Below are 25,366 nucleotides of genomic sequence, written 5' to 3'. Positions count from 1 at the left end.
AATAAATGAATTGAATGCCTAGACTAATATTCAACTGCCCATTATTATTATTTTTAAATTTATTTTACTTTTAAGTTCTGGGCTACATGTGCAGAACTTGCAGGTTTGCTACACAGGTAAACGTGTGCCATGGTGGTTTGCTGCACCTATCAACCCATCACCTAGGTTTTAAGCCCCGCACACATTAGCTATTTGTCCTGATGCTCTTCCTCCCCTTACCCCTCCTCCCGACGGGTCCCAGTATGTGTTGTTCCCCTCCCTGTGTCCCTGTGTTGTCATTGCTCTCACTTATGAGTGAGAATATGTGGTGTTTGGTTTTCTGTTCCTGTGTTAGTTTGCTGAGGATGATGGCTTCCAGCTTCATCCACGTCCCTGCAAAGTACATGATCTCATTCCTTTTTATGGTTGCATAGTGTTCCATGGTGTATATGTACCACATTTGCTTTAGTCCATCATTGATGGCCATTTGGGTTGGTTCCATGTCTTTTCTATTGTGAATAGTTCAGCTGCCCATTATAAGCAAGCATATCTTTGAAAAATCAACAGACAAAATTCCTTAGGCTGAAGCTTCATTTTTACACTCCTCGGTTATGTGAACACTGCTTTTTCTAACAAGTTCCTTGTGTGGTGGTGATACCAACTACTGCCTTTTAGAGATGAATATAATTGGCTCCAATGAAGTTTGAGGTACTGCAATTTTTAAAATGAGCACAGCTCGTATAAATTAAGATCTAACTTAGCAAAAATATGATTTAGCCAAGATTAAAATACCCTTAGTTTTCTGTAGAGTAACCAAAATAATATTTAGGATCATCAGAAAGAAGTCCCCTCCCTCCATCTCCTCCTCCTCCTTCTCTCTCTCTCTTTTTCTAATGACTATCTTTTAGAGCAGTTTTGGGTTCACAGTAAAACGGAGTAAAAGATACAGAGGTTTCTCATATACACCCTGCTCCCACAGATGCATAGCCTTGCTCATTGTACAACATCCTCCATCAGGGTGGTACATTTGTCATACTCATTCATTTTTCAGAGTCTCATTAGAAACCACTTCAGGTTGCCTGATTCTCCCTCACCACTAACCTAATACTGACTCATCAATATTTTCATTTTCTGGCCCACAAAATCAGGGACTTGCTTGTTTTAGATCTTCATTCTATTCCAAGTGCCAGTCACACATTAAGCACTCAAGAAATATCTGTTAAAGCAATGGATGAATGAATGGAATACAAAATTTGACTGCAGACTTTGACAAATCAAAAATGTGCCTAAGAGAATTTATCAGCACTGCGTATAAATTATCTCACTAGGTTTTGGATGCCAGCTGCTTCACATGAACAAACTCATGTTGTTTTCACATGAGCCAAGAGGGCAAGCACTGCTATTAACCCTGAAAGAGAGCTGGATCCTGAGAGGGTAAGTCGCTTGTCCTTAGCTAGGAAATAACAGAGCCAAAATCTCAACCCAGGCAGACTGGCGCAGAAGCCTCTGTGCTCAACCACTGCACTCCCTGCCTCTCCATCCTAAGCTGGACCTGAAGGCTCTTTCTTGTCTTGCTTGCTATAGTTATGGCTTCCCAAACCTCCTGCCAAATGTGTCTGCACACTCTCTCTGGCCTCACACTCAGCAGTCAGCCCTGTGTTTATCACCACATTTCCTCAGCTGCTTTCCTCAATTTGTATACTTGCTGTCTGCCCTGAGCAAGATTTGGAATTCATTTTAAGAGGATTTATCCTGCTCACACTAACATGTCCAGGGGCTGGCCCTTGGTTGTCTGTTTCCTATTTTCTTTGGCCTGTTGGCCTCTGAGTTGGGAGATTTTATTCCTTTTTATGGCCCCCCTGACCACACTGTGCACTCCAGCCTGGAGTTTTTGCTGTTTGTGGAGCACAGTCACTCCTTCCTCATCCCCAGAAATTCTGAGGAACTCCCAAGATTTATGCCCAGGAAGCTATGCAAGGCCTGGGGAATGCTTCCATTGTAATTGTACCAAAAAGTCGCAGAGATTATAGATCAAAGCTTGCTGTGTTATTATATTGTCTGTTGCCTGGGATATACTGGTGATGGATTACAAGTACAGTCTGTTCTTCACTCAGTGTTTGTGTGAATGCCTACTAAGAGCAAGGTACTGGACCTAGCACCTAGTTACAAGAAGGCAGATTAATCGGACTCAATTCAATAAGTACTGTACGCATTTTGTTAAGCTCTGCTTTTTCTGCATGTTTGGTCTGTAGGACTAGTACCAGTTTCTGGGGCCCCATGCTTTATGCTAAGATGGACAGGAATGGAAAACACGTAGTTGTTTTATATGTAAATGAGCCTTGAAAATGATTGCTAAAGGTCCCTCTTCCTATTCTCTTTTTCATATAACAACTGGCCATCTACTGTGCCTTTATAATTCAGGGCTCAGCCAGGGAAATATCCACTCTAGATCTTTCAGAGAGAGGAAATTTGGAATTTAATACAGAGACTTGGTAACATGGATGATGGAAAAGCTTAGAAACCAAGCAAAGATGTAACTTACAAATTGGCAAGAACACGGAGCCACTATTACCTGTAGGAGAGTAGAGACAATGAGGAAAAAAAATGTGACTGGAGCCCAGAGCCCAGGGGCTTCTGGTGGGATCTAGAAACAGAAGGGGAGATTGTCTACTAGAAGCAGGGGCGCAGAGGGGTGGTGGCTACAACTGGAGTTGCAGAGGAGACGGGTGGGGTTTGCCCTTCTTTGTACCCTCCAATCTTCCTCAGTGCTTTCCATTGGGCTGACCTTGCCAAAGAGCAGAGGGCAAAGGGGTCTGGACACCTAGCACCACGAAGCTAAAGCCCCGAGAAGGCGAACAACACAAACTGCCTAGCCCAGTCCCAACATCAGCCACTGGGAATCCGGAGTCAAAAGCACCCCTCCTGCATGTAGCAGGTCGTCATGGAGTAGGAAACACAGACAGGTAACAAGTAGTTATAATGCAATGTGAAAACAGCTACAGCAGGATATGAGATCATGGAACTGAGGCACCTGTGGGGACTGCAGAAGGCTTCCAATAAGGCTGAGCCCAAAATGACGTCTTGAAGAACAGGCATTGTCTGCTAAAGAAGTGACAGATGGGCACGGCGGCAGACGAACGTGCATGCACAAAGGCTTGCAGGTGAGAGACAACAGAGCATGCCTGGGGGACCAGAAATGGTTTGGTATGGCTTTGGCAGTTTCAGGTTGTTTCACAGGCAATAGAATATAAGGCTAGTCTAGGCCAGAGCATGACAAGCTTTGTGTGCCAGACTATGAAGAGACACTAACTTGTAAGGGCCACCTTCAGTACCCCCTACTTAATTTTATGTTTGGACTTCGTATTCTTTTTCTTCAAGAGGAACCCCAAGTTGTAAGCTTCAGGTTCCATAAAACCTGGATCTGCTCCTTCTGGGTGCTACAAGGCAATAAATTGGTTAAGGCAGCCTGGAGTCCTGTAGAGCCTAGCTCCACCAGTAAACCCTGTGCTATTTCCACAGAAAAGCCAGAGGAAAACAGGTTGAATCATTAAGTGGGGCCACTCAATGGTCAAAGGAATCCACTAACCAGAGCAAGATCAAGGCACAGGGGTTAGCACTTCGGGTCTTTCTGTTAGTCTTTATCAGACAAGACAGTATAGGTAGAGGGTCCTTTGGTATTTTGACCACAGACTCACCTAAATTTGGGCAGCGAGAGTGAGGAAGTGCAGTAGGAAGGAAAGAGGAGAAGTAGGAAGAGTGGAAGTTAAAAAGAGAAGGGTGGAGAGAGAGAGAATATGAGGTGCAAAGTTCATCAGTGCACACCAGCCTAGTGTAGTCTGCACGTTGACCATTCACAACTGCAGGTGAGTGGCAGGAGAAAATTGGCATTAAATCAGGCATCAGGAATCCAGGCTTTTTGTTCACCCAGTTTTGCCGCTGACACTATGACCTCACTGGTACATAAGAATGTTAGACCAAATGCCAATCTATTACTTTCTGCTACAAAATTTTGATCATTCCTCCTTAAGAGCTATTATATTATTTCCACTATTGACTATTAAGAAAATTATAAATTATTCAAAATTAGTGGGAAAAGGAGCCAATTTCTATAGCTTAAAAATGAACATTTCAGGTTCAGCATGAATAGTCAACCAGTTGATAATATTTAAATTGGAGCTTCATTCCTTGCAGAACTGGAAAATGATATAATGCTCTCCACTCTTGGAAAAGTGATCTGTGTCCAGGCACTGGGATAAGGTCAGGGTCTACAGAATTTAAAACAAAATGTGTTATGACCAACAGCCCTTCATGATCAGCATGAAAGACCCATTACTATATTCTCACTCATAAGTGGGAGTTGAATAATGAGAACACATGGAAACAGGGAGGGGAACATCACACACCGGGGGCTGTCAGGGGGTTGGGGGAAAGGGGACATAGAGCATTAGGACAAATATCTAATGCATGGGGGGATTAAAACCTAGATGATGGGTTGATAGGTGCAGCAAACCACCATGGCACATGTATACCTATGTAACAAACCTGCACGTTCAGCACATGTATCCCAAAAGTTAACATAAAATTTTAAAAAAATGATAAACACATCCAAAATCAAGGATACTCATCATGTTTTTCCAAACTAGCAAAGAAGTTCAGGGAAGTCAAACTACTTCGCTATATTTACATAGTAATTTAATGCCAAAGTCAAATCTAGAACAATGAAAATGGAAAGGATTAATGAATATATCTTTTCTCTGCACGTTTTCACCCTCCTCTAAAAACACATTTTGAAAATTAACTTATTACAGTCATGGCTTTGAAAGCCATGTCAAAAAATTCACCAAAAATGGTTTATCACTGCTAATACAAACAACTTTAGTTTTATCATATAAACTACATTATATTTCCATTTTACTTATGTTCGAGCCTTGAAAATTTAGAAAATGACAAAATGCATTCCTACATTTTTAAAAAAAGGAGCTTCTTTCTCTCTCTCTCTTTTATTACCTAGTATAACCAAATCTCCTTCTTAGAAAACTTGCTGTGATTTTCTGGCTAAATTACACGACGACGACTTGAAAGGAAATGCTTACATTGTTCACGTGGCAGTAATCTGCTATCACCATGATGTCTCAGGACTGATGCACAATATCCACATGGGCTTTTGTTTTTATCAGAGCTCAAGGTGTGAATGAGAAATGGCAGTCAAAAAGCTAGCCAAGAGGTTATCAACACTATAAACTAGTTATGACTTATGAAATAACTATTGTATTCCATGTATTTATGAGGAATAAAAGAAAAATGTACATCAAAATTTGTTTTGGGGGATAATGTAGCCTCATTGTAAGAAAGGATGAACAGAAAGAAATCATTAAAGGCCAGTTGAAGAAAGTATACTCTATCTGGGTATCGAATGACACGTGTCACACACTAATGCAGTAGGATTAATCAGCCACTGATTTATCAAATATTTGTTTAAACTGACTAATAGACTTTCCAATTAAGGTTTTAAAATTTTTTTATCTACAGAAACAATGATATTAGCTTCCATGGCAAAAACAAGACAAAACGCTAGTTATAGCTTATTATTACTGTAACAGTCATATTGTACTAATTGTAAAGGGTGGGAACACAATTTAATGGTAATTTTAATTTGTCAATGGCTTTTTTTCCTCTCGTTCTTTGTGTTTGATTTGAAAATGGATTTTGTTCTAATTACAACTAATTTCAGAAACAGGAACACAAAAGGTATTAGTACTAGTCTTCAAAAACATTTTCCCCAATAATTGCTACTGTTTTTAAAGGTGCCTATAGCTGCATCTTGCATTTCCCTCTAAAAACCTACATCTGTCATTTGGATGATTTAAAAGAATACAGGAGAGAAAAACAAACGTAAGTGGTGAAAACAGGCAGTGTAAGCCAACTCTTCACAAGAGTCCTTCATTATTCAGCACTGTAGACGTCATACTGCTTGGCAATCATTTCAGTGGATGAGAGCATCATCCTCTTTGCAATGCACAGCCAGAAGGCCTTGTTTTAATTTAGAAGAGTGTGACGGTTTAAACAGACACTGACAAAATCTTTAAAATGCCTCCCTCCAAAGCGTACAGCCCAATTCCTCTCTACTTGAGTGTGGGCCAGGCTTAATGACTCCCTTCTAACAAATAGAATATGGTGAAAGTAAAAGCTTGGGCTTCTGAGACTAGATGTCAAAATCGTAATGGGAACTCCTCTGCTCTCTCTCTTGGATCAGTGGCTCTAAGGAAAGCAGCCTCTATGTGTTGAAAATGAATTCGCAACCATGCCCCACGAAGAGCTCTGCAGTGAGGAACCGAGCTCTCCTGCCAATCGTCAGCCAGGGCTGGAGACTCCTGCCAACAGCCCTGTGAGGGCACCATCTTGGAAACAGATGCACCAGCTCCAGTCAAGCCTTCAGATGACTGGGCTCCTAAATGACATATTGACTGCAACTTTATGCAAGACTCTTAGACAATAGCACCCACATAAAACTCAAATCCCTGACCCACAAAAATGGACATTATATATATTTGTCGCTTTAAGCCACTAAGTTTTAAAGTAATTTGTTACACAGCAATAGATTACTAATACATAGAGTTTCTTTCTGCAGCCATGATCAATGTAAAGAGTCACTTTGTAATAAAAAAAATCAATAAAAGATGATGCAAAGAAGAAAAAAAGAGCATTCCTTGTCAATGCCTTAAGATGACTATACCATTAGGAAAATACAATCCACTAAACCTTCAGATAAAGGTCTTGTTCTGAAGGGCATTCAAATTGGACTTAACCAGATGAGTACTGGGTGGAAAAAAGAAAGAGAAAATTATCTGTATTCATCTTTCAGGAAATGAAAGGCAGGGGATGGGGAATCAAAGAAGGAAGAAGGCAACATGTATTTCAGCAGATTTTTTTTTTTTTTTTTTTTGAGAAAGAGTCTTGCTCTGTCACCTGGCTGGAGTGCAGTGGTGCGATCTCGGCTCACTGCAACCTCCACCTCCCAGGTTCAAGCGATTCTCCTGCCTCAACCTCCCAAGTAGCTGGGATTACAGACACACACCACCACACCCAGCTAATTTTTGTTGTTTTTTTTTTTAAGTAGAGACAGGGTTTCATCATGTTGGCCAGGCTGGTTTCAAATTCCTAACCTTAAGCAGTCCGCCCACCTTGGCATCCCAAAGTGCTGGGATTATAGGTGTGAGCCACTGCTACTGGCCTATTTCAGCAAATTTTTTTTTTTTTTTTTTTTTTTTTTTTTTTTTTTTTTTTGAGAAGGAGTTTCACTCTGTCGCCCAGTCTGGAGTGCAGTGGTATGATCTCTGTTCACTGCAACCTCCACCTCCCAGGTTCAAGCAATTCTCTGCTTCAGCCTCCCTACTAGCTGGGATTACAGGTGCCCGCCAACATGCCCAGCTAATTTTCATATTTTTAGTAGAGACGGAGTTTCGCCATCTTGGCCAGGCTGGTCTTAAACTCCTGACCTCATGATCCACCTGCCTCAGCCTCCCAAAGTGCTGGGATTACAGGTGTGAGCCACTGAGCCCAGCCTATTTCAGCAAATTTTTAACAGCAATAAAAAGAAAGAACACATCTCATGCAACTGAATATCCACTGTAATACAAAATCATAGGGAAGACTTGAAAATATTTCAGTGCCATTTAGCAAATAATAACGAAAGCTCTACCAGCACTCGATCTTTAATCAAGATGATCTGCCCCATAGAGATAATTTTTCCAGGAATCAGCTAGGATACATGGGGCATTAAGAAATTTCACAAAAATGATTTTTACCATTGCAGCATTCCTGGCTCAGAAGTGCTATGGTTTTACTCAGAAGTGCTACAGTCTCTTTAACCACAGGAATATCCCACTTCTGTCTCCCAGCTTTAAAATCAATCTGGAACTCAGTTTTCTCTATAGATGTTTGAGTCCTGTTGACTCACAGCTTAACCTGAGCATTAGGGAGACAGATTTAGCTTTTGTGTGGGTGCACCATTTCCCTGCCATGCTGCCGTTTCTGAGTCTCTGAGAGGGAGTGTTACCTATTCATGGTGCTCAAAGGAAGGCTGATTCCTTGTTTACTTTTGTTTGCTTGGGCGAGTTCTGTTTGCCATTGAGCACATGGGAAAATGAGGACAAGATAATTTACATTTATTTGCATAATGCAATCATGTGTTTATTATCTTAGTAGATCACCACTGTGAACACAACAGAGACAAATGCAGAATGACATAAGTCTTTATAATGGCATCCTGAAGTAGAAATTGCAGAAAGTTTACCTTGCTCTTAGGATAAGTTCAAATTCCTTACCCAGACTCACAAAATGTTGGTTGCATCCTGTGGCCTCTGTCTACTCCTCCCTCCTCCTGAATTCTTACTATCCTTTTAACTCACCAAGCTCCACCTATACTATTCTTTTTTCTGTTATCCAAAGCAATGGAGCTTAGTAGGGGCAGTGCCATCCCTAGGAGATATTCTTGATACTTGTAGGGGAACTTCTGGTTGATGAACTGATTAGAGGTTGTTTTTACATTTAAATACATATTGGAATAAATTTTTTGACTATAAATTACTTTCCTTTTAGTTCTCTTTTGTATTACACTAGGGAACATTGTAATTTCTCTATTTAGTGTTGTTTGTTTAATGATATGTGAAGATAGGTTATATTTAATATCTGTGAATTTTATTTTGGAACAGTAAAAGAGACATGAGAAATTATTTGTTGTGAAAGGGAGAGTCACTGCTTTAAAGGTTTCAAGCCCTTTCTCACCTGAGGACCTTTGCACATGCTATTGCCTCCTCTGCCTAGAATGCTCTTCCCCAACTCTCTTATTGCTATGGCAAGTTCCTACTGAAGTTCTAGGTCTCAGCTAAAACATCACTGATCGAGTCAGTCTCCTTTTGTATGCCATATGTTATCCTGTACTTTTTCAAAGCACTAATTACAACTGAAATTAAAGATTCATATATTGTTTGCTTAATATCCATCTCCCACTAACAGTAAGGTGCCATGAAAGTCAGGAAATATATACTCTGTTTACCACCATGTCATCAATGCCCAGCACAAGCTGGATGTGTAGTAGATGCTCAGTAAGTACCACTGAATGAATGAACGGAGATTCAGAGACTAAGTTTTAAGCTTAAGTAGTCAAGATCACACAGCTAGTTAGGTGGCGAAGCCAGCACGCACAGGCATTCTGGAGTCATACATATCTGGATCTGAATTCTAGACCCCTATTGTTCCACTGTGTGACCTTGGACAATTAACAATCTAGCAGAGCCTCAGTTCCCTCACCTAACATGGAACTAATCCAGATCTCATAAGATTGTTATGAGCATCACATAACATGCTTAGCGATTGACACATAGTAGTTGCTTAATAAATGCTAGCACCCATTCTTCTCAAAGACCACAGTGACTGACATCTTCCTTTACATTCTGAAATCATTTATATTCTATATAACTCATTTAGCATTTACCATCTTCCAGTGTGTACCCTCAGCAATCTTTCATATTCCTTCCTTATCCAAACCAGCTCTTCCACTTTACCCAAATGAGGCAGTGTGTACAGGACTGAGCGCAGCACTTGGCAGATGCAACCAGACCCTAATAAGTAAAAGCTATAAATAATAGTATTATCTATCTGCCAAACTGTAAAAGCTTACATAAACACTGCGTTTAATATTTGCTGACTTATCGTATAAGATAAACCAGATATAAATTCCAGCTGTCCAGCTATACAACCTAAAATGAAAATCTTTAGATGGTTAGGTTAGTTAGATGATCAGAGGGTTTCTCTGATTCAAAAATTTCGGGAGGATTATGGAAACTAAAGGAGTTGCATAAAGACTGAAATCAGGCTAGGTGCAGTGGATCACGTCTGTAATCCCAGCACTTTGGGAGGCCGAGGTGGGGTGGGGGGGGTCAGTTGAGGTTAGGAGTTCGAGACTAGCCTGGCCTACATGGTGAAAACCCGTCTCTACTAAAAATACAAAAATTAACCAGGTGTGGTGGTGCCTGCCTGTAGTCCAGCTACTTGGGAAGCTGAGGCAAGAGAATTGCTTGAACCCGGCGGGCGGAGGTTCCAGGGAGCCAAGATCCGAGATCACACCACTGCGATCCAGTCTGGGGGACAGAGCAAAACCCTGTCTCCGAGAAAGGAAACAAAAAAAAGACTGAAATCAGGGGAATTTTCTAGTTCTTTTCAACTGAATGAAGAAACTTAATTTTGTGAACTATAAACCAACAAACTTATTGTTGACTTGTTTAATATATGGCTCAAGATACCAGTGTAGAGAATGAACATTTAAATAAATTGAGTAAACAAAAACAGATGAATCATCTGGGAATGATATGCACAGAGCAGAAAAAGAAAACGATCTGTAATTGAGGAAATCTGGTTTGGAATCACCCAAAAATATGACTCGAGAGTGAGCTGAGGTCAGAACAGCAATTGACAAATAGTAGTCAATCACTAGATTGTCCAGTCAAGCACTGGACTGTCATGGTTCAGTGATCAAAAGAGGAACCTCAGAGCTGGTCCTCTCTTCTGAATTTTGGGATAATGAGAAGCCAGGTTATACAGAACCATTTACATGAAGACAATACAGGGTTTAATGGGGAGAGGTAACCAACTAGCATCCCATGGAAAAATAGCTTTTCTTTGACATAAATTAACAGAGAAGAACAAGTGACAAGGAAAAGCAGGTGAGAAATCGGGCTGCTTAATATAAAGCATGATGTTATGCAAATGAGGCCTCTTCATTGCTAAGTGCCAATAATTAGACAAATCTAAGTGGGATTTCAAGCTTCAGATAGAAAACTTGAACAACATTAGCCACAGGATCCCTTTGAATCCTTAAATTCTAAGAATTCTCTATTACAATCTGTGTAAGAGGACAGCTAAAAACTGTTCCACACAAACTTACGAAAAAGACTTTAAGTTACAGGAGACAAAGGGTTAATGAAGAGAGAGACAGACAATCAGATGGAGCAAAAGTGAAATCTTCTTTTAGATAATAAGAAAAGTCATGAAAAGCCATGTACATCACATTGCGAATATGAAAGGAAAATCCATAATTTTTCTTCTGCTCTCTAAAAATGCATATTCTTTGTCATTTCTCTGATAAAGATGGGGTTAATCAAAGACATTGTATGGGGATAGTGTTTTTCAAACTAAGGTAATGAAACCCAAGGTCTCTCCTCATTCTTTTAACAAAAGAAGAAAACAGGGAATAACAGGAAGGGTAAAAATAATTTCTTTTGTCCCAGTTACATACATTTGCATGCATGCATATGCATAAGCAATATTGCATCATGATGTCAAATGTATTTTTTACTGTGTATCACATTTTTAAAAGTTTGAAAAACTAGAATAGAAAAGTTAGAGTGGGCACTTCTGATGAAAAACTATCCAAACTGAATGCAGTTGTGAATTAAAAAAAAACATTTATTTCCGTAGGTTATTGGGGAACAGGTGGTGTTTGGTTACATAAGTTCTTTAGTGGTGATTTGTGAGATTTTTGTGCACCCATCACCTGAGCAGTATACACTATACCCTATTTGTAGACTTTTATCCCTCACCCACTTCCCACCCTTTCCCCCTGAGTCCCCAAAGTCCATTGTGTCATTCTTATGCCTTTGCATCCTCATAGCTTAGCTCCCACTTATGAGTGAGAACATATGGTGTTTGGTTTTCTATTCCTGAGTCAATTCACTTAGAATGCTCGTCTCCAATCTCATCTGGGTTACTGCAAATGCCATTAATTCATTCCTTTTTATGGCTGAGTAGTATTCCATCATATATATATGCTTTATATATATATATATGAAAGAAACTATCTATAGATATAGATAAAGAAACTGTGGTGTATATATATATGTATTTCTTTATCTATATCTATCTATCTATACCACAGTTTCTTTATCTACTCGTTGATCGATGGGCATTTGGGTTGGTTCCACGTTTTTGCACTTGCAAATTGTGCTGCTATAAACATGCATATGCAAATATCTCTTTTGTAAAATGACTTCTTTTCCTCTGGGTAGATACCCAGTAGTGAATTTTTTTTAGGAAGGCTCCTATGAGGCTTATAGGAAGCCTAAGCAGAAAGTGAGCCTCATTTCAGTGTTCAGGCCAGAATGCTCAACAGCCATATTTCTCATAATCTTGCTTTTGTAGTTTATTATGTGCTACATACACTGCCTGGTAATAGTACTTATTTTTACTCATTACAATATTGTGTCCTTATAACATTATTTTGTTATGATGATAATCATATTTTATATGGCAGAAGAAAACAACAGTCTCTGGCTCTTATTTCAAGTCTTGATGTTGGCTGACTTTGAGCCTTTTTGGCCTTACCTCAATATCTCCATATGCTTCCTTTTATAGAAAATGAGAAAGAGAAAAGATAGCTGAAGACTTCAGTTTTTAAATTTTATTGTTTTGACTTAGTGGAAAGACAGACCTTTCCTCTCTTAATCTTTCCTGGATATTTGGATCCCGAGGCTAAGAACCAAACATCACTGCCTACCTTGCAGCAGCAAATCCAAGCTGCAGCTGAAATAACTTTGCCGGGAATGAAGAGCCCCTTGGATGCTGGCCTACAAGCCCTGACCTACAATAGTCATCGCAGAATCACACCCTTCAAGCGGTCATCAACTAAAATCACCTTTCCCCATGCTCAAAGGGCATTTCTTACTTTCCGTCTTACTGTCATCTTTTATGCATTTGTGAAATATAGGATTCTGCTTGTCTACTGTACTCTTTAGAATATACATCAATATGTATGAAAGAAAATTACATCATGGAAATTCATATTTCCAAAGGTCGTCTGGGCTGCCCTTTGAGAACCCTTGGGTGATTTTTCTGTGGTCTAATCATTCAAGTGTACTTGCAGAGCAGGAGAGACTCGGTCTGGCAAGAACAGGGCTAAGCCTTCCAAAAAGAACAAAGACAACTTATGACTTGCTGGGAGTGACTCAGGTGCTGGCTCTGTGCTCATTGAGTCACAGTTTCTCCATTATTGACAGCAGCAGAGGATGCCCTGCTGACAGAGGGGGCCACATGCCAGGCTGCCAGATCTTTGGTATGTTGTGAGGGAATGATGCCATTTTCTATATCTGCTGATTTTGTGCCCTGACACAGGGAAAAACTTTCAGAAAGAAAAATCAGAACTGGGTCACAATTAAAGCAACAACTATCTAGTAAGTACCTATTAAGTGCAAAGCATTGTGCAAAGCAATTCAGAACCAACCCCTGCTCTCAACAACCTGGCTGTTTGCTAATGCCTGATGAGTGCTAAAACAGAAAGAAAAGACAGTAAGGGCATCAGGTGTTCATGGGGGCGGAGACATTCGGGTTCTGGGGTGATCAATAATAATTTCATGCATAAGACAGCTGAGCCTTGAACTAAGAGTACGTTATATGGAAGACAAAGGAAGGAAAGGACATTTCCAAAGAAAGAGAAAAACAATGTGTACAGAAGTGCAGAGGCAGAAATATACAAGGCCTGTTGGCATGAGTCAAAATAAATATGAAATACTGTTTTTGTAATCTGTATTTAAATCAAATTTTATAAAAGGAATATATCCTACCCATCCCACAAAACTAATATGCCTCACAGAGCAGACAGGTAAAAGTTAGCTTTTCCCCAGGTCTATGTTCTACAAAATGTATCTTAGAAAATACTCTGATGAGTTGTCTCTCTTTCCCATCACTTTCTTTATTGTTAATATGCAACCCTGACTTCCTACATCTCCTTTACCTGCTACTGGAATGGAAGATCTTAGTCAACTATAGATTCAGCCAAAAGAGTCTTATTATTGTATTACACCATACTTCTAAGACCTGTAGATGGTGGAAGAAAAGGCTAAGTAGAATCTCTGTTTTAAGGAAACTTTAGTGGGAAAGACAAAACGTTGGCCCATGAAATTATTAAATAAAATGTTGTCTGATATAATAGGAAGATGAGCCGCAGGCAATATTTTAATTTGAAATTTAGAGCTGACACGGTCTATATAGGAACATGTGAACCATATGCTGATACAATTCATGAGTCTTCTCAGGACTGCCACTGACTATTGCCCAGTCTGGGCACTGCACAAATAAAGCACCAGCAAATCACCAGAGTGAGTTCTCTGCTTGCCTTGACATTGGTGTGATGCCATGTTTGGTCAGAGGGCGGCGTCATTTTCCAATTCTTTAACCTGGAAGGGGCACCCTTTTTGGCTTCATCCATCTAGAGGGGATATCTTTCTTTCATTAGCTCGAATCCTCTCAGAAGTGATTTGGGGGTTCTGACCTTCCTCTTTCATATAAGTAGATACGGCTCTAGATAATCACTTGGCAGATTGCTCAGTTTTCTCAATCTCAGAGATAAATAAACAAGAAACTGAAGAATAGATGGGGCAGAATTAATTTAAGTCTATTGTTTCAGGATTTATCCTTGTATAAGAACCACTATAATGTTCTGCATCCCTGCACCGATCTCAGAGGAGTTCCTCTGAGAGAAGGGGCCCAGCTTACCTCGCTCTCCTGGGGTCCCTGGCACGCCTGCATTTCCGGGGAAGCCTGGTGTGCCTGGGGGTCCTTGTTCACCAGGGGCTCCTGGTGAGCCTGGCCTCCCAGGCTCCCCAGGAGGCCCTTGGACAGTCCGGATGGATGAGGAGTGGCTGGGAATCTGATTGAGGATGGCGGTGTACCTGGCCATGTGACCTGAGGCATGAAGCATAAAGACAGCATTCAGTGAACTGTCACACAAGGAACGAGGGGACCAGGGGTGTCATTTGTTAAAGCTCCAAACAATTCTGTTAGACACCCACCAAGGGAAAAATCACACCCCTTTGAAATATGTTGATTTCCAGCTTAACATTTTTTTACGTTTTACTCTGGATGATATTAAGGGCTGGACTGTTGTCAAGTGGCATCTCATGTATTTGGAATTCTGCAGCTCACGTCAGCAACTCAATAAACATCATTGAGCAGAAGTTGTAAATTTCTTCTTTACCCTCAACATTTATCTGACCCCTAGACCCTCACCCAGCTGCCATTTCTCTAGCAATTACTCCCCAAGTTACTAGTCTTTTCTACAATGCACAAAGCCTCCCCAACCCTCTTGCTCACAAATCCCCAGACAAGTGCTCGGTCTCAACTCATCTCTTGGTCATCAAGCCTTTTTTTAGGAATCTTTACTTGGGTCTCAGCTGCAGAAACTCCCACTAGCTTTGTATTTTTAAAAAATCTGGCACTCTCTCCCACAATCCCTTAACTCAGTTATGTCTGGAAAATATATATACAGATATATGTTACTAATTAGAAGTATAAAGTACTTGATACCATGATGTCTCATTTTTCCAACATCACTAGGAGATGAGTTTTCCCAACATAAGTGAATTTTCTAGTTTACTATTATTTATCCATTTTGAAATATTTAAAACTAAATAAAAATAGTAACAATGTCTTCAAGGAATTCACTCTAAAATACATTCAGTGCATTCTTTCCTTAAGCATTGGATTGTCACTGTAAGTAGGGATCCCCTCCTGATGACTCAAGGTTATTAGTAGGCATGTCCATTGTGGCCTGGACAGGTGAGACATTTCCTCATTTGCTTTTCCAGCTTCTGCCTTTGACCTGGGGACTGTCCATCATCATTTTCCCAGCTGTCATCACTTTGGCCTTGCATTATTTCCCATGTAACTCTTCCTAGCATAATTCTGATCAACTGTGAACTAAAAACCAGAGAAGTGAGCTTGTGAGGAATTATTTGCTAACTGATAAATCCAGTTCTGAGTGGCAGCTGAAGGAATACAGTAAGGAGCCCAGAGGAAACTGAAATAGCGTTAGGGAAGATGGTTGAGGTGCCAGAAATATAGCCTCTGAGTAGGTTGGGCCTGGCTTATCAAGTTGCATCAAACTTTTTGATTTCCTTCTAGTATATTGACAGGCAGGGCCTTGCTATTTTATAGACTTGTTTAAGCTTTGCTGCATAACCAATCCCTTGATGACTTCTACTTCCTAGAAGTCAATCACAAGATTCTGAGAATTCATAAGGAGAAAAAATCGATTTTGAACCCTTGATTTTTAGGGCATGCTTTAAATAATCAGATATTTACACATGATTTTTATTCTACAGTAGAATAAGACAGCAAGTATCGTGAGATCTTTCTTGTGTTGTGGTCAGTGAGTCATAGTAAGATTTAAGCCTCGAGTTTTCTGAAAATAATGATCTGCTCATTTACATTGTACACTTGAAATCAGAAATCTACAAAACAATTCAAGATACAGGTTATTTATAATGTCAGTACGAAATGACTAATGTTCAATTTCTCTTTTATAATGTATTTTTAAAGATCCTATTTTGCCATTAAACTTAAACAGTTCTATTTAACTGGTAAATTCTCTCTCACAGACACACACAGAGTTTGGGCAATATAACAGAAAATTAAATAACGTTAAAATACAGGGAGCATGGCTACTGTGTCTGAAGTTGGTAGCTTCATACTCCGCTTGCCCTGATGTTTTTGCCTTAATGAAAATTCTTCCAAGCCTGTGCAGATCTCAACTCCATGCCTCCTCCAGGGTGAGATTTGGATTTATCTCAGAATTAAAGACGGAATTTTGGACTTAGCCAACAAAGCTTTCTTAGATATTTGCAGGGCTTCCTGGCCTAACTCCCAAACTTTCCTGAGTTAAAATAAATATAACCCCAAGCCAATGAGGTAGCCACTTGGGTTATGTCAGCCCTGGAGGTGGGGGTGCTATTGGGTGAGAGTGCTGCACAGCAGAGCTAGGCGAGAGCTGGGTGGGGTTGAGAGAGATAGTTCACCTCTGCTTGGCCTCCGATATTCCTGGAACTGAACAAATAACTGGCAAAGAGAAGGGCCCACACTAGTAACCCTCTGATTAGATTACTGTGATAAAATATATAATCAGTGGGCAGAGCGGAAACGTGCAAAAGTGGTGGGATCTAAGCAAATGGGCACGGAAATACAGTGATATCAAAAAGCTCAAGTAATATGAAGAAATGGGACAGGCGTCATATCAAGTTTGTTCTGATGTAATTTTTGACACAAAGCCCAAGTATAATATCATATCAAACGTCAGAGCAAGCCTGTCCATGTGTGTGTTTGTATTTTGATAAACATCCTAAGAAATAAATGAGAAGACCTTAGGCTAGCCAGAAGGTAACGGATGTGAAATGGATAAGAAGGAAATATTCATTTAAATCTTGCAAGTTAATAAAAATCAACACCATAAATTGTCTTTCTGAGGTAGCTTCTGAAGATGTAGTCTGGCAGCTTTCAAGCACTGAACACTTGAGAAAAAATCCTACCCACCTGGAGAGATGAGAAAGGAATAGAAGATTTGATCTGGGCAGTCAAGTTAAATTTACATGGGCAAACAGGCAGTTCTTGAACCAATGACACAAAGGAATTTGGCTTTTGTACCATCGATGTAGAGCTCTAGGGTAATCTGTAATGATCTCTTTGACGGGTCAGCGATGGTCATCTTTAAGCTTATGTGTCTGCACCAAGACAATGCTTTAGAGTTTTCCTTAGTGGTACGCTCACGGGAAAAGCAAACTCTCTTTTAGATGAGAGTTTGTTATGGGGAACAACCTCCGTAACCATTATATACTTACTCTGGATGAGCTGTTCGCATACTTGACGTGCCACTGATCTCACCATGGCTTGAGACTGCAGGTCACCCTGGATGAAAGAAAAAGCATACTCCTGACTCAGCTACAAGCCCAGCCACACTACCAGGACTTCCAGGATGTGGATCTGACTTGCCCCATTGTTCCCATCAGGGATCTTTGGCTCCTAGCAACAGGTGGGTTTGACCACCACGGTGCATGCAGAGAAGGGGTAAGCAATTTGATATTCATGGTTCAAGGTTCCTGGGAGTCCTTATTAGATTAACAAGCACAAGTAAGTATTTCTGGTCCCATATTCTAAAAAATTTAATGGTTTTGAAACAAACCCATGTATATTTAATGCCTGATTTATAGCTCTTTAGAGCTTATAAAATACAGCACTTTGTCGAGCAGTGGCTCATTTAATACTAATAGCAACCCAGAGGAAAGATGTTAAACCCATTTTATAGCTGAATAGCATTAAACACATGGCCCAAGATTTCACAGAGGTAATTGGATGAGCCCAAGGCCACTGCTGTTTCTGCTATAGCCAATGGCACAATTATATTAGCAGCTGCACAATTGCTGAAAGGAGAGAGACGACCCCTAAATTGAGCTGACTTCAGTTTGGGGGCCAGTTCTTTGATTCTATGCCTGCCATTGTCTTCCTGGGTGTGAACCTTGGAGCATCAAAAAGCCCAGGGGTGCCATGCTGCCACTTGTCACTTGTATAGAGTTTTTACTTTTCTGAAGGCTTTTCACATCTATTATATAACGTTCTCGTCAAACCCGCTTTGTAAATTATATGAGGGTGATTCTCTCCATTTTATCCTTAAAGAAATGAGCTCAAGTTCATTGACCTGGATAGTAGCAGATATGCAACTAGAAACTAGCTCTCCTGACTCCCAGCCCACAGGGATTTTATGTCTGGAAAATATGGCCACAGTCTAATGAATTGGGGAAAGGGAGAAACAGAGACTGGTACAATAGCAATGAATAATAATGGTAGTAAATGACGATCCTTTATCAGGCTTATGCAATGGAAGGGGTGCAACCAGCTGGGGCCAGAAAACAGAGCCACAGGATACTTACCCGCTCTCCTCGTTCCCCCTTTGCTCCAGGGACACCCTGTATAAATGGAAAATTGCCAAGTTACTTATGATATTGCACTTAGCTAAGAGTGATAATCGTGCATCTTTTCTTATTTTATTAAGACATTTTTCTTAGCACCAGTAATTGTGCAGCAAAAATCATTACACAACAGAAAATAAACAGACAGCACCCAGTATGCACACCAAACATAAAAAGCTCTGTTAAGCATTCTACCCCTTCAGCTTTTTTATGCAGAGACATGATATATTTTGGCCACAAAATTGGAATCGTGCAGCAATAATACTGCTTTGTAACACATATTTTCACTGTGTAGGTCCTTCGCATCTTTCCACCCTAAATGCCACTCTATGTATTGTACTCTACTGAGGATCCTTCATAATTTATTTCACAAATCTCTGCTGAATAGTTAAATTGTTTCAGTTTTTAAAGGAGTATCTCCAAAAAGGATAGAAAAGATTGCCTCTCAATTTAGGAGTTCAAGTCAGAGATGAGATTAGTGAAATCCCAGAGCTTCACTCTGATTTCTGTGCAGCACGATGCCACACAATTCTCCCTAATTCTCCCCAATATGAGAGCTCACATTTATGTGAATTCTCAATTGATTTATTATTTTATTATGTGGCTTAGCTACTCTTTGACCCATAAGAAACCTTGCCATTATTAAAACGCATCTACTTTAAAAATGGCATTTTCAGGGTTCCTCCAATGAAATTATACATGCAAAACACGTGTCTTCCGAAGGATTTCATATTTTGTTTCAACTCTGAGGCAATGTTCATTGAACAACATTTTTATAGTCTCGACTAAAAGGAGAGTGAATGGAATTTATTAATGGAATTTGCCACGTTGTCAGACTGTTTCCAGTTGTTATTTCAAACAGGTCCAAGCCAAACTCGGTATCTTCTTCAAAATCTGTAGTCAGTGAACAGTTGCCTAGATTCAAACTTCGGGTTTCATCCCATGGTGTGCAGGTAAACTGGCTCCCCAGAAAAAGAAAATGCCCTGACTTGTAGCGTTTGCTGATTTTGGAGGTGTGTTTCTATCACAGCTGATTTCAAGCTACAAATGTGCTGTCACTGAAGGTGGAATTGGAAAAGGAAGAGAAATGCATGATTGACTCTCCAGTGCAGATATAAGCAGCCTACCCTGGCTCTATCTCTCTCCTCTCCTCCTTTGCCCTGCCATGTCTATTCAATACACACACACACACACACACACACACTCACAAACATACACCACATACACACACACACACTCACTCACAAACATACACCCATACACACACATACACACACCCACACACACTTTTTTTTTTTTTTTTGAGACACAGTCTCCCTCTATCTCCCAGACTGGAGTGCAGTGGCACGATCTCAGCTCACTGCAACCTCTGGCTCCCGGGTTCAAGCGATTCTCCTGCCTCAGCCTCCTGAGTAGCTGAGACTATAGGCACACTCCACAACATCTGGCTAATTTTTGTATTTTTAGTAGAGACGGGGTTTCACCATGGTGGCCAGGATGGTTTCAAACTCTTGACCTCAAGTGATCTGCCCACTTCAGCCTCCCAAAGTGCTGGGATTACAGGAGTGAGCCACCGCACCTGGCCAACACTTTTTTTTTTTTTAAACATAACGTTAGAATCTTAGTATTGGGTATATGGGTGTTGTATTCACTCAAAATTCTTTCAATTTTGTATGTGTTTAAAAATTTTTTATGCTAATACTTTGGAAAGAATGTAGGACATTGGACTTATAAGCCAGGTTAACTCTTTGAGTTTCTTTGTAAGATGAGGCCATTAAATGAAGTGATCTCTGGGTCCCTTATCAGTCTAACACGTTATTCTCTCATGATATGGTCGTTATTCGGAAGCAGGGAGCACAAGAAACAGAAATTGATGAAAAATACAAAGTCTGGGCTTCCGAGGGAAGGATTCCAACCTCTACAGAGAAAGATCCTCACAATTTTGGCCTCTTATGTGAGTTCCATGAGGCAGTCTGTGTCCAGCTTATAGACTTCTGTATCCCCAGGTCCTAGGACTGTGCATGAGAGTGGCAAATGTTCAAAAACCATGTGTTAACTGAATGAGTGAATGAATGGCTGAATTTCACTTCAAGTTTGAATGGCAAGCCAATTTGTGCTTCATTTCGACTACCCTGATTGTAAAAAAGACAGAAGATGGCCGGGCACGGTGGCTCATGCCTGTAATCCCAACACTTTGGGAGGATCGCAAAGGCCTTGATCACAAGTCAGGTGGACCACGAGGTCAGGAGTTCAAGACCAGCCTGACCAATATGGTGAAACCCCATCTCTACTAAAAATACAAAAATTAGCCAGGTGTGGTGGTGCGTGCCTGTGGTGGCACGCAACTGTAGTCCCAGCTACTTGGGAGGTTGAGGCAGGAGAATCGCTTGAACCTGGGAGGCGTTCCATTATAAAATTTTTTTGCAAAAGTAAGATTTATATAGCACACCCCTGCCCCAGCCCAATTTCTTTTTGGAAATAAATGTACTGGCTGTGCCTTCTTCCCTCATTTCTTAGGCTTCACAAATGGACAGATCTCTAAAGAGACATTAATGTTTACTGGAAGGACCAACTGGAGAAAAGAACTACCATCTTACCACTAAATAATCCTTAATGGAAACAGCTTTTCAAGTGTTAGAGGCAAAATAAAAAAAATCAGCAAATAATAAATATTCCATATTTTAATACTTTAAGACACTCTAAATACCAGTGGCTAATACGTAGGCTGCTTTACCATGTTCCAAGCACTATCCTTGTTCTTAGCATGTTAACTCAGTTAACCCTTATAACAGCTCTGCAGGATTAATTCATTTAATTCTTGTAACACTCCTTTAAGATTAACTTATTTAGTGCTTACAATACTCCTATAAGATTAACTTATTTAGTGCTTATAATACTCCTATAATATTAACTTATTTAGTGCTTATAATACTCCTATGATTAACTTATTTAGTGCTTATAATACTCCTATAAGATTAACTCATTTATTCTTTATAACAACCCTATATTATTCCTATTTTCCAGATATGGAAAATGAGGCACTAAGAGGTCTTGTCACTTGCTCAAGGCCAGGCAATAAGGAAGTGAAAAAACCAGGGACCTGAACCCAAATTGTGGGCTCCAGAATCCATGCACATCCCGAGTACCCTCTACCGCTCTGTTGAAAGAGAACGCTGCTCAGCAATTCTGCCAGCTCGTATCTTCTATTCCAGGGAACATAATATTTTCTCAATTAAAATAAAGCAAAACGAGCAAACATACCTCTAGTAATTCAGAATTAGGTTGCAACTTGAGTCGTTTTTTTTAAATCTATTTTATCTTGAATAATTTTATTTCTGCACCAATACATTTTTTGACAATTTTCTTGCTATTCTTGCTATCATTTATTAAACTGGCTTGTTTGAAAATGTCTCAAATCTAGAGAACACAGTTATAGTGCAAACCTGATTGACATGGTAAATGGAGAGCATCAGCTGTTGGCACCTTTTGGTATGTAGGGATGGATGTGTTTAATTGGGCTTGAAATTCCTCAGACTCAGTCTCATGATGCTGGTTATTAAGCAGCCAAAGGATGCAGCTAGGCAGTCTCAGTGAAAGATCTTTTTAATGAAATATCTGTATGGCAAGAAATTATTTTTTATTCCAACTTCTCTGACATCGTTCCTTTGATTTTTACAAAGTAAAACAAAAACAAAATAAAAATTCCTGAGCAAGTGAAGGCCCATAACTCCACCAAAGTATGCTTTGAAGGAAAACACACATTCCCTGCAGATGTAGGCAGGAAAAAGTGGCACACTTTCCTTTAATTTTAGGAGTACTTGAAATGTAAAGAAAAGAAAATACAGTAGCTACATTCATAGATTCACCGAATTTTAGTGCTGGAAGGAAGAGGAATGATCTTGTGGTTCAAGTCCCACATATTAAAAATGTCTGTTAAACAAAGTCAAAACATCTTAGGCTGGCTTGAAACGTCTTCCATGACCTGACCCCTAATCTACAAGAATAGTCTTCTAATATGCCTCTAATATGCCTCTGAACATCAGCCTAACTAGAATATAAATGTACCTTCTTTTTTTCTTTTTTCTTTCTTTTTTTTTTTTTTTTTTTTTTTTTTTTTTTTTTTTTTTTTTTTTTTTTTTTTGAGACAGAGTCTTGCTTTGTTGCCCAGGCTGGAGTGCAGTGGTATGATCTCGGCTCACTGCAACCTCCGCCTCCCGGGTTTAAGCGATTCTCGTGTCTCAGCTTCCTGAGTAGCTGGGATTACAAGCACCCACCCCCACGCCCAGCTAATTTTTGTATTTCTTTTTTAGTAGAGACCAGGTTTCACCATGTTGGCCAGGGTGGTCTCAAACTCCTTACCTCAAGTGATTCACCTGCCTTGGCCTCCCAAAGTGCTGGGATTACAGGCATGAGCCACCCCACCCGGCCTTCTTTTTTTCTTTTAATAAATACATATTAAGTACTCTCTCTGTGTTAGACACTGAGCTGAGGTCTAGGACTCTACACAAGAATATGATAGAATTTCTGTCCTTAAGGAACTATCCTTTTAGTGGAGAGACAAACATCAATAGTTGAAATGCAGTACCTAACAGCCTGAGAAGGGACGGGTGGCCTTACACAGGAGATGTGCAGCCTTAAAGAAGGATTTGCCAGGAGCTTACCAAGTGGTGAAAAAGAATGCAGCCCGGTAAGGCAAAAGAGCATCCCAAAGAGCATCCTGTAGGTTGTTAGCATCCCCAAAGACGAACGTGTGAAATGGTATGGCAGGTATTTCAGGAACTTTAAATAATGTGTGACTGAACTCCAAGTGAAGGGAGGATGGTAATCCAAGTTGGAAAGGAAAGCGGGGGCCCATCCTAAAGGGCCATGAGCTCTCTGCTGAACAATTGGGCTCCTTCCTCCAGGGGTAGGGAAGAGATTCAAGCCAGACAGTGACATGTGGGAGTTGCACTGAAAGATGTTCTGGCAGCTGGGGAATGGACTAGACCAGGGCTAAAGCAGAGGCCGGGGGGCCAGTGAGAGCCTCTTGGGATAGTCTTTGTAAGCAGCAAGCAGGGCCTGAAATAAAACTGCAGTAGTCGTGATGGAACTGGAGAAAGAATTGAAAAATATTAAAATGTACAGAGACAGGGGTGCTCTGTGTTTGCCTTATGTTTTTCTGTAACTGCCACCTAAGTGATGCAATCTTTCTGTCTTTGTGGGTGGGGTTCCTACCCATATTCTAAGATCTCATCAAAATGCTCCTGAAGCCACTACTCCACTAAGCTCTCAGCTTCGGGGTCTCTCTCTTAATGGAGCTTTCAGAGCAACTTCCTTGTCTTTGCCTTGAGGCATTTCACACTTTCTGCCCTTTATTACAGCTTCTCATATAAAAACATCATTCTCTCTGGATTTCTCAAGAGTATGGAAAAATGTCTTGAGATCTTTTGTATCCCTCACGACCCCTCCCCACCATGTAATCTTATATGTATTGTGCTCATTCCCTAAATATTTTAAATGAATGAATTAGGAAACTGACATTCTGAAAGGCTAGATGATTTGTGCAACTGATGTGGCTTACACAGCTACTTCGAGTCATGTCAGGGCTACATCAAGAATCCAGGTATCCTGACTTCTAATGCAATGCTCTTTCAATGATGTAACCCTGAACCTGTCTACCTGGCTGAACACATGGCCCCAGCAGTAAGCAGCTCCTTCTTTCGTGTGCTTTATCACTCTCTAACAACTGCAGAGGAGGAACCGTACCTAAGCCAATGCTTAAAACTTAGATAGGAATTAGGACCTCAGCAGCAGCAATGTACATTCTGCCCTAGGGAGCCGGCAGCTGAAGGCAGAGTGCACAAAAGCAAGCGTTTCTGGCACCCACTGTAGGAAACATGTTGCTATTTTCAGCGGTGCAGCCTGTCCCTCTTGGTCCCTTTCCCTCATGCCTTTCTAGACCGACATCCATGGGAAATCAATCAAGGCCTTAACACCATGACACGGAGCCTGCTGTCACAGTCATGCCAGTCTGGCAGCCAGCAAGCATCTGGGAGCCAGTGGGCCCAAAAAAGTCTGGGCTGGACAGTTCAGAGAGCAACTTGCTTTTGAGAGGAAATCCCCAAGCCAACTGTGGTATTCCTACCCGATGCTTATAGGCCAAATGGTTTCTGCCTCTGATCAAAGCACCAATGGCACAAGGGCCCCTCCTGCTGCTATCAAGGGCCCCTTTCTGCTGATTTATAACAAAAATAACATTATGAACAAGTGTTTTATTTGTGGGAAAATTTTATTGGTATTTATGTAGATACTCCACTTAGACTCTAATCCAGAGCCACCAAAGGCCAGATGGGTGAGCAGAGTGCTATCATAGTAACTCAATGATTCCAGGTCTCACTCTAGCTCTCCACGCCCCATGTCAATTCTCCCAAAGTTCTCAGAGCCTGCATTTCTTTCCTTCCCTCTTCCCCATTCCCTCCCTCTTGGGTCAGGATCAGTCTATACCTTGCTTTTTCCTAGCCTGGGTTAGGAGAAACTAGTTCTAGGAGATGCCTGTAAGAATAAGAACCTCATGCACAAATACATTTATTGTCTAACTAAATTAAACTAGCTTTGGGTGTTTT

The 25,366-nt window shown here is 40.5% G+C and overlaps 1 protein-coding gene across 1 annotated transcript in view; it reads right to left on the bottom strand.

Moving 5' to 3' along the window:
• COL14A1 (collagen type XIV alpha 1 chain) overlaps positions 1-25,366 on the bottom strand; it is a 243,649-nt gene that overhangs the window by 8,389 nt on the left and 209,894 nt on the right. The window contains exons 43-45 of the mRNA XM_003256159.3: positions 18,726-18,761; positions 17,640-17,706; positions 14,524-14,712 (exon numbers count right to left, since the gene is read on the bottom strand). Of these exons, the coding sequence (XP_003256207.1) occupies positions 14,524-14,712; positions 17,640-17,706; positions 18,726-18,761 (292 nt within the window). The remainder of the gene's footprint in view (positions 1-14,523; positions 14,713-17,639; positions 17,707-18,725; positions 18,762-25,366) is intronic.

The sequence above is a fragment of the Nomascus leucogenys genome, chromosome 16, assembly GCF_006542625.1.
Source record: "Nomascus leucogenys isolate Asia chromosome 16, Asia_NLE_v1, whole genome shotgun sequence".
Classification (NCBI taxonomy): Eukaryota; Metazoa; Chordata; class Mammalia; order Primates; family Hylobatidae; genus Nomascus; species Nomascus leucogenys.
The sequence above is the reverse complement of the archived record's forward strand: the minus strand, read 5'-3'. Positions and strand labels throughout refer to the sequence as shown.